The sequence below is a fragment of the Grampus griseus genome, assembly GCF_964374135.1.
Source record: "Grampus griseus genome assembly, chromosome: Y".
Classification (NCBI taxonomy): Eukaryota; Metazoa; Chordata; class Mammalia; order Artiodactyla; family Delphinidae; genus Grampus; species Grampus griseus.
Genome location: NC_139016.1, coordinates 3,859,126 through 3,869,013, shown reverse-complemented (window position 1 = coordinate 3,869,013; position 9,888 = coordinate 3,859,126). Strand labels below are relative to the sequence as shown.

Sequence of the window (9,888 nt, the reverse complement as noted above, 5' to 3'; positions counted from 1 at the left end):
CTGGAATTCGGCACCAGGATTAAGAGAGGGCTGCTGTCCTGTAATGGGCTGCTGAGAAAACCGCCGGGTTTGTTGTTAAGCTCGGGCTCTGTCTATGACCCATCGAAGAGGCTTCCTAGCGAGCCCTTCCCCTCTCCAGGGTCTTGGTCCCTGGAAAGCCGTCTCTCTCTGTAGGCTCCCTTCACGGCTTGCTTTGCTTGGAGTTGCATCGCACGGACGCCCGCGGATGTGGTGGTGAACCATGTCGAGACCCCAGGGACTGTTATGGCTTCCGCTGGTCTTCACCCCGGTCTGTGTCATGGTGAACTCCAACGTCCTGTTGTGGATCACTGCCCTGGCCATCAAGTTCACGCTCATCGACAGCCAGGCGCAGTATCCTGTGGTCAACACCAATTACGGCAAAATCAGGGGCTTGAGAACACCGCTGCCCAATGAGATTTTGGGTCCAGTGGAGCAATACTTGGGGGTCCCTTATGCCTCGCCTCCTACTGGGGAAAGGCGGTTTCAGCCCCCGGAACCCCCCTCCTCATGGACTGGGGTTCGGAACGCCACTCAGTTTGCTGCCGTGTGCCCCCAGCACCTGGATGAGCGGTCTCTCTTGCATGACATGCTGCCCATCTGGTTTACTGCCAATCTGGATACTCTGATGACCTACGTTCAAGATCAGAATGAAGACTGCCTTTATTTGAATATCTATGTGCCCACGGAGGATGGTAAGTACTTATTCTAAACAGAAAACACCTGCTCGCTCAGCCTCAGATTTGCCAAGAGGGTTGTATAATGTCCTGTGCGTGGTATTTTCTATAACCATTCTTTTTTTTTTCATATTCAGTTATCTCGGTAATGTACCACTTGTTCGACTTGAATTTACGCAGTGTCTAATCGATGGAGAGTATCATAATTAATGACTTAATTCTTTCCATATATTGCCTTTTTAGCATTGCTGTCGTCTTGATTTGCAGGTGATTACCAGTCTGAGCATATAGTGTTCTATGTTATACCTGAATCATCTGTAAAGGAGTGGATCTAGAGAAACTAATAGAATTAAGAACATTTGCGTGCTGGAGTGAGCACCTGAAAATTATACAAGGAATGGTTCCTTTGGCTCTAATGCCTTAAGATATTAGCACTTTTTGAGTCTTAAAGGGAGCCACTGATTGTTTTAAATACACAAGCAAGGGATATTTGATAAAACAATTGGACTTGATTGTTCAGAATCCATGTTGTTGATATACATTTGGACTTTATTTCCTGCCAATATTCACTGCAATCAAATGGCAAATGTGTGTCGTCAGATGATTCTAACTACGTTAGAAAAATGATTTTCTTGCTTGAACAAAATGCCCCTTTTCTTTTGGAGAACACAACACTGAAAATCTGTGAAAACAATCATGTTCCATATATTAACTTAATCCAATACTAGTAAAACTTGGATATCTCCTTGTTCAAGTAGACCTTAAATTAAAATGTTTGCTAAAGACCAACCAGACTCAAGTTAGTCTACAGTGAACGTCCGTTTCTCATTTCTTGTTTGCATGTGCTCTTTTTTGTACAAGGAGAAGGAAAAACGTAGAATGAAATCTTCCTGGAACCTAAAAAAAAGTAATTGAGAGGAATCATAGCCACCACTGTCTACTATAGAAACTGAAGTGTGTCCTTGTCCTTGGTAACTTTGATGCAGACATTTCTTTTCCTTTTTTTACCTTTAATCCTTGGGAGATGTTTGTCAGTGAGCTTTGGCTGAAAGCCTGCCCTAAATGATGACATTTCTTTCTCCGTGCAGATGCAAAGAGGTGGCGTGGGCACCTTTCTCGAGAAACCGGGATGGGGGCAGTCTGTTAGGGAGATGACAAGGAATGCCCAGAGAAAGTGAAAGGGTTGAACTTCATTATGTTAGTAGCGTCTGGCATGTGGCTATTGTCACTATGGTGACAGATCTCACAATTACCTTGTAAAGTCTAGGTCTTGAATAGGGTTCAAGGGGTTAAACCGACACTGGACGCCTTACTTCCATGCCCTGTGCTGAGCTGCCCTAGTGCTCAGTAGCTGCTTGGTGCATATGTAAGAGGATGGATAACCCCACCCAAACCAATTAGTGTTCTCAGTTCAAAGCCACCTGGGTCATGGTCTTTCTTATCACGAACTATTCAAAGAAAGGAATAAAAAGAAGCAAAGACAGGGTGGTGGAAACCAAACAGGGTAAAGGATTCAAATTGCTTTCATGGGACTTCCCTGGCGGGCCAGTGGTTAAGACTTTGCCTTCCAGTGCAGGGGGTGCGGTTTGATCCCTGGTCGGGGAGCTATGATCCCACATGCCTCATGGCCAAAAAAGAAAACCAACCAAACAAACATAAAACAGAAGCAATATTGTAACAAATTCAATAGAGATGTTAAAAAATGGTCCACATCAAACAAAAAACCTTTAAAGAAAATAAAATAAAATTGCTTTCATCATAAATTTGATATGCTGGTGTCTCTGAACCGGTGACTTTATAGTGTTCACCTTCCAAACAAGGGATGCACTTCAAATAGAATGCCTGCTTCTGAGAGGTCGGGGTACAGTTACACCGCCCAGGAAGACAAATCAGTAGCTTCCCTGATGACAGACCCATAGATGTGCAGTTGTGTGGACTGACCCCATAAACGATTCGGCCGTTTCTTTGTGGTTCAGGATTGAATAGGAATTTGGGACTAGAAACACGCGAAAAAAGCTGCCTACTAGAGAAGCAATCTAAATTTAAGAATAAAGGCACTGCTACCTGTTGATTCCTCTGGGCTTTTTAGAGCACTCTGGCACACGATATCTCACAGCATCTTGGCGGGAGAGTCAGAAATCTAATAGGGGCTGAATAGGTAAATTTGATCTCCCTACGATAGATACATAATGGAATTTTGCTGGTGAGGGAAGCTATATGCCCGTGTGTTTGCAGAAACAGAAAATCACAGCCTATTGGGTCAGGAGTTTTGAGGGTTTAAAAATAGATGATTTGCATCCATTTGTAAATCAACATGGAGGTTTAGATGTTTAATTATTGGTTATTGCTAAATGAATAAACCCCACTTGCACAATAACACATGGAAATGACGGCGTCATGCTGATTTCTCCAAAGACCTTGCTTTAGGGCATATCTTAATTCATAACAGTGCATTTCATTAAGGGTGTGCACAGCCATATTGGCTATTTGGAATTCAATATTCCACTCTGGTACTCCAGTATTTGTTTTAGATTTGTCGTGATGCATTCATCCAACGGTGTGGCCATCTGACTTCCCTACCAATGATAGTTCTGAGTTCCTGTCCTGTGCTAGTCAAGCTTCACATGTTGGCATGGCCACAGAGACAAGCATGCTTAATTTCGAGAGACACACAGAGACTTGTTGTAGGCAGAACAATGCCTCCTCCAAAGAAGGGCACGTCCTAATCCCTGGAACCTTTGAATATGTTACCTTACAGGGCCAAGGGGATGAAGGTTGCTGATGGAATTGAAACCGCTAGGTGGCATTTTCGGGCGGGCTCTGAGGAGCTCCGGTTCTATATGTCTCAGTGCAGAAAGAATTCAGCAAGGGACTTCCCTGGTGGTCTAGCGGTTAAGAGTCCGTGCTCCCAATGCAGGGAGCCCGGGTTCAATCCCTGGTCAGGGAACTAGGTCCTGCATTCTACAACTAAGACCCAGCACAGCCAAATAAATAAATAAATATTAAAAAGAAAAATAGGAGTTCAGTGAGAGGCAAAGTGATAGATAAGAAGTGATTATTAGAATAGGACACTTGTGAGGCTTACAAGCAGGTAGGTGAGAGGGTGCTGTGAGCCACTGAGAACTTAGTGGGCTGCAGTTTTTTTTTTTTTTTTTGGCGGTACGTGGGCCTCTCACTGTTGTGGCCTCTCTCGTTGCGGAGCACAGGCTCCGGACGCACAGGTTCAGCGGCCATGGCTTACGGGCCCAGCCACTCCGCGGCATGTGGGATCTTCCCGGACCAGGGCACGAACCCGTATCCCCTGCATCGGCAGGTGGATTCTCAACTACTGCGCCAGCAGGGAATCCCTGGGCTGCAGTTTTATAACCAAAGGAGAAGTGGGGAGGGGGAGAAGACCACCCTCTTCCTCATTCTTGGGTAGACGTCAGGCTTCCGTCCTTAGCTTGTCCACCACATCAGGCAGGGGAGTTTTCTTGTCCCCCACATGGTCAAGCTGGGACTGTCATGGCACATGGAAGAATTATTTCAGGTCTCAGTACAGGGAGGGTCTTTCACTCTGAAATGTCACCGTTTCATAAACTATTGCTTTTTATGTGTGCAGAGAGCATGTCCTAGGGGTCATTAACTTACTGAGCTCACTGGGCAGGCTGTGGGTCTCATGCCATCATTTTTTTTTTATTGTTTTGGGGCGTGTCTTGTGCTTCTGTTGCATGGTTTTGTTGCTAATAAGGCTGCCTGGCTTTGTGGCTCAGCACGCCTGCTTTCTTGAGTGATCATTAACTTACAGGGTCTCCCATACTTTTTCCTTTACGTCCAATCCCCTAGTGGGATTAACTATTTAATTACCTACTTTGTCCCTTTACTCTGTCCCTATTGTTACGGTATTTGCTTATCCATTGACTTTAAGATGGAGGGAATATATTCTGGTTTATCTGGGTGGGTCCATATTTAATAACAAAGACGCTCTGTTGTGAATAAGGGAAGCAGAAAAGGTGATGAGGGCCAGAGGGAAGCAATGGAAAAAAGGCACAGTGGCCATGGCTGCCTTTGAGGACAAGGCGGAACCAAGAGTTGAGGAACCCTGAAGCCTGTCGAAGCTGGAAAAGACAAGAGATGGGTTCTGTCCTTGAGCCCCAGAGAGGAGCACAGCCCTGCCCACCCCTCAGTTTTAGCCCAGTGGAACTCTGACCTTCAGAACTCTAAGATCCTGAATATCTGCCACTCGAAGCCGCAACATTGGTGCCAATTTGTCACAGCAGCAATGGAAACTCATAGAGTTTTGCCAGCCTTTAATATAAATACCCTAATTGAAAGCAACATACACAGCACTGAAGAGTTGTTCTGAGCTTTCTGAGTTGCTGCCCATTCTGAGATGCTAATTCGTTTGTTACCCTTTCGACCTCCAGAATAACTGGTTAAAAAACAAGCAACCCCCACACTCATTTTAGCAGTGGGTCGGTAACATTTGCTGCTTTCCCTTATATATATCAAGGAGACAAAGTTGGTTCCCGTTGGGGGGTGGATATTTTGCAGATTTGAGGTTTAACCTGTAGAAAGTAGACACCCAACTTTTGGCTCCTCGTTTTAGAACAGATTTATGGCGACTCTTACTAAATGTCATATTCAAAAGATTCACTGATTTTACACAGGAACATAATGAACGGGTATTTAAGATTTCCCAGGCATCTAAAACAGATGTCCAGAGTAGGTGTCAGTGAATGGCATAGAGCAAAACATCCAAATGGTCGTCTTTTCTCATCTGTCTCTGCAAAATGTCCCTCACGATGGCAGCTGTACCTCTAAATGTCTTCTTCTGTGTTGGCAAAATCTTTTGGGCTCCCCATTCCTTCCCTCTAGACCTCAAGATCTGATCTGTTATGGGGAAAGTGATTCTCTGTTCTTTAAAAAAATAACTTATTGATGAATTTATTTGACAGAATGTCAGTTAATTCTTACCCGCCCCCCGGTTTTATTGAGATATAGTTGACATCTATTGCTGTACAGGTTTAAGGGGGACAGCATGATGGTATGGTTTCCGCATATCGTGAAACGATCACAGTAGTTTCGGCTAACATACGTCCTCTCGTACAGGTATGGGAAAAAGAAAAAAAAGGAAAAGTTTTTTCCTCATGATGAGAAGTCTTAGGATTTACTTTCTTTGTAACTTTGCTGTATCTCCTAGAGCAGTGGTGACTAGAGTCATCAGCACGGTACATTATACCCCTAGTACTTACTTGTCGTGGAACTGGTGTTTGTACCTTTCAACCACCTTCATTCAATCCCCCATTCCTCTACCCCCACCTTTGGCTGCAACAAATCTGATCTCTTTTTCTACGAGTTGGGTGGTTTTGTTTGTTTGTTGTTTATTTTTTCAATCAATTTTTTATTGGAGTACAGCTGACTTACAATGTTGTGTTAGTTTCAGGTGTACAGCAGAGTGAATCAGTTATCCATATACATAGAGCCACTCTTTTTTAGATTCTTTTCCCATAGAGGCCATTACAGAGGATTGAGTAGAGTTCCCTGGGCTCTACAGCAGGTCCTTATTAGTGATCTGTTTTATATACAGTTGTGTATATGTCAATCCCAGTCTCCCAATTTACCCCTCCCCCGGTTTCCCCCTTGTTGGTAACCCTGAGTTTGTTTTCTACACCTGTGACTCTGTTTCTGTTTTGTAAATAAGTTCATTTGTAATATTTTTTTGAGATTCTACGTATAAGTGATATCATGTGTTTTTTGTGTAGAGTCCACACAGGAGTGAATACAGTGTTTGCCATTTCCTAATGTCACTTAGCATGATGCCATCAAGGTCCATCCACGTTACCACAGACAGCAGGAATTTCCTTTTTTATGGCTCAATGACATTCCATTGTGTATCTACACCACAAATTCTTTACCTGTCCACGCATAGATGGACACTTAGGTTGTTTCCATTGCTTGGAAACAACCTATGGACCCCTATGAACATGAGGGGTGCAGACACGTTTTCTGTACCCTTTCTAATGTCAATTCGGTTCACTCCTTCAGCTCAGCTTGGAGGGTTGGTCAGGAACTTGCCTGCCAGGGGGCAAATGCCAGCCTGTTCCCTTACCAGTTGAGTGATTATGGACAAGTTCCTTGGCTAGTACATGCCTCAGTTTCCTTGCGTGTAAAATAAAGATGAGCTGGGAGATTTAAGGTATTAATCCATATGAAGTGCTTTGTCTAGTATCTTGTACCTATAACGACTCTGTAATCTGATGTTAGTGGAGCATAGGTAATAGTAGAAAAGAGAAACAGAACTTTTCAGCTAATTTGCATATGCATATTGGTCTAATATAACGTCCAGTACATAATACATGTGTATTGTCTCTAACATAAGTAATTACTGTAGTATTGGAGGGGTCAGCTTAAGAAACAGGACCAAGCATCCATCACTTCTGACAGTTCGCAGTATGGCTTTAACAAAAGGGAATTTTGAGGAGTGGCATTTTTAAAATAGAAGGTATAGTTGATTTACAATGTTGTGTTAATTTCTGCCATACAGCAAAGTGACTCAGTTATACATACATATTCTTTTTCATATTCATTTCCATTTGGTTTATCACAGGATACTGAATATAGTTCCCTGTGCTCTAAAGTGGGACCTTGTTGTTTATCCATTCTATATATGATAGCTTGCATCTGCTAATCCCAAACTCCCAGACCATCCCTCCTCCATCCCCCTCCCCCTTGGCCACCACAAGTCTGTCCTCTCTGTCTGTGAGTCTGTTTCTGTTTTGTAGATAAGGTCATTTGTGTAGTATTTTAGATTCCACATATAAGTGATATCATATTTGTCTCTGTCTGACTTACTTAGTATGATAATCTGTCGCTCCAACCATGTCGCTGCAAATGGCATTATTTCCGGAATGGCATTTTTTTTTTTTAAAGAGCAGAGTATTATCTTGTTCTGCTTTATTCCTAAGCTTTATCTTTTTTAGCCTGAGCTGTCAAACGGATTTTTTAGCATCCTGTTTGAAGTACAGAAATTAATCATCAAGAAAGCATTAAAATTCATTTCTTGGAAGAGGATCTGAGAACATCCACCGACAATAGCACTATTTTTTTCTGTGAGATAACGGAAACATTAATTGCCTTTCTCTTTTCATCACGTCACAAATAGTTCGGTTGTATGCAGAGTGGCAAAGTCTAGTTCGGTTGCAGGCAGAGTGGCATAGTTGTAGGCAGAGTGGCAAAGTTTAGTTTTAGTGGCAAAAACTAAAAGCTGACCAAGTTAACACAGTGAGAAAGATGTTTCAGCCAGTCCACATCAGCAGGCAGCTATGTGAAAATCAATAACTGATTCCCATTTTCATCTGTCAGGGGGGATTTTTGATGCTGTGTAGACCGTGGCTTGTAAGTGAAGATAATTAGGAAAGATTATTTAATAAGTATCTCCCTGACAAGGATTAATTGAAAAGAATTTAGTATTTTGTGAACACGGTTAAACTAGAGTAGATTTCTGACAACATGTGTTTCTCTCCCAGCTTAAGAGATTCACCAACAGAAAAATAATCCCGTGGTGGGTTTAGAAATTATGTATATTATGAATAATGCTATTTGGTCAGTGTGCCTTGTACTTGTTAGAGGAATTCAGAAAAACTGTTCTCTAAAGAAGAAAATTTTCCCTTACACTTGTCCTTTTCGAAAACATGAGTTTTAACTCAATTCCGTTAGCAATTTGTAAGTTTTTTCACAATTAGAACAAGTCCAAATGACTTAGGATGTATTAAAAACCCCCTTTGCTATGGATGCGTACTATAAACTTTGCAAACAAACTGTTCAAGATAGAAAGTTGAGGTGCAGTTAGTCTGCTCGAGTATGTGTCAGTGTCCAGAAATCTCCTCCTTATTTACTCGTGCAGTCGCGCCCCCAGGACATGTAATAGCGTCATTTGTTGCCAAAGACACTGCTGGTTTGGACCCTGTTGTTTCTTTTGCATACTGTGTTGACAAAGCCTTCAACCTTTTTAACATTGAGTGACCTCAGTTATAAATAATAATAGTACTGTACTTCCTGTGAATATTAGGGTTATAGTGATTTTGGAGTAAGCTCCTGTGTAAGAAATGATTATAAAATAAAAAAATTAGTCTGTTCTTATAACTTTAATGTTCGGGTAATTCAGTGTTCATCTCATTACAGTATCTGTCATTCGAACCCTGAAGTTCCTTGAGTGCCCAGGTGGGGAGTAGGTTCCTGTCTATCTAGTCTGTTATTTGGTTTTCCTAAACCAGGCTGTCTTCAGCAGCCCTGCGTAAATAAATCAGACCTACACATCATCCAGGAACTCACAGGCAACCGAGGCAGAGAGAGAGTCTGAAAAAGAGTGATCTGTTCATGTGCTAACCACTTGTTAAGACAAAATGAAGACGAGAGACACGGTAGTCTCTGTCTTATTAATTCAATCGAATATTCTATTTAGGCTTGGCGAAGTGAGTTTCCACAACTGGAAACAGAGAAAAAAAAAATGAAAAGAATTTTTCTTGTTAGATTTCACATGTCTGATTATTTTGAGTGGTGATGACTGACATTGGTATATAGTTTGTGGGGTGTGTGTGTGTGTCTGCGTGGCGGTGTTTGTGTGTAGGATGTTGGAAGAAAGCCCACAGGAAAAAACATCCGTGATTCCTTTAAGATCCAGTGTGTTACAATTTTCTGGAAAAAGCCAAAAAGCACATGGAGATGACGAGACTCTGCCTTCCTCTCTGAATTCCAAGCCCTCTGAAGTTTACCTTAATCAAGATGCTCGCTCATCCGTTGTGAATGTGGTTGTGTGTACAGTAGTCAAGTTTGCCCTGGGGAAGAGTGTGTGTTCCCATCAGAAAGAGAGGAACACTGAAAGACATTGATTTGTCTCAAGCAAAGGAGCTTTTGTAGTTGGTTTTGACGCAATCTGAAAATTACATGTTCCGGAACACTGCTATCAGTTTTCTTTAAAATGTATGCTTTGAGCAATGTTCTGTTCTATCTGTTTTATGACATGACATAATCCATCATTCCATCAAAAAATGAGCATATTCACCTGACATCCCATCTACCCTATCTACACATCCCATGTGTACACTGTAGTTCTAACCCCAGCCAGATAGTCTATGGATCTCCAGGTCCCAACTCTGATTCTTTGTGTGTTTTCGTCTCTCCTCCATTCCTTATTCTCTTTACAGCCTTTTTT

General features: G+C 42.3%; 1 protein-coding gene across 2 annotated transcripts in view; it reads left to right on the top strand.

Moving 5' to 3' along the window:
- Positions 1-241: 241 nt before the first annotated feature.
- Positions 242-9,888, top strand: part of LOC309817732 (neuroligin-4, X-linked) — a gene marked incomplete at both ends in the record, with an annotated part of 264,379 nt that continues 254,732 nt past the window's right edge. For both annotated transcript variants that reach the window (XM_082647005.1, XM_082647004.1), the window contains one exon: positions 242-713. In XM_082647005.1, the coding sequence (XP_082503131.1) occupies positions 242-713 (472 nt within the window). The remainder of the gene's footprint in view (positions 714-9,888) is intronic.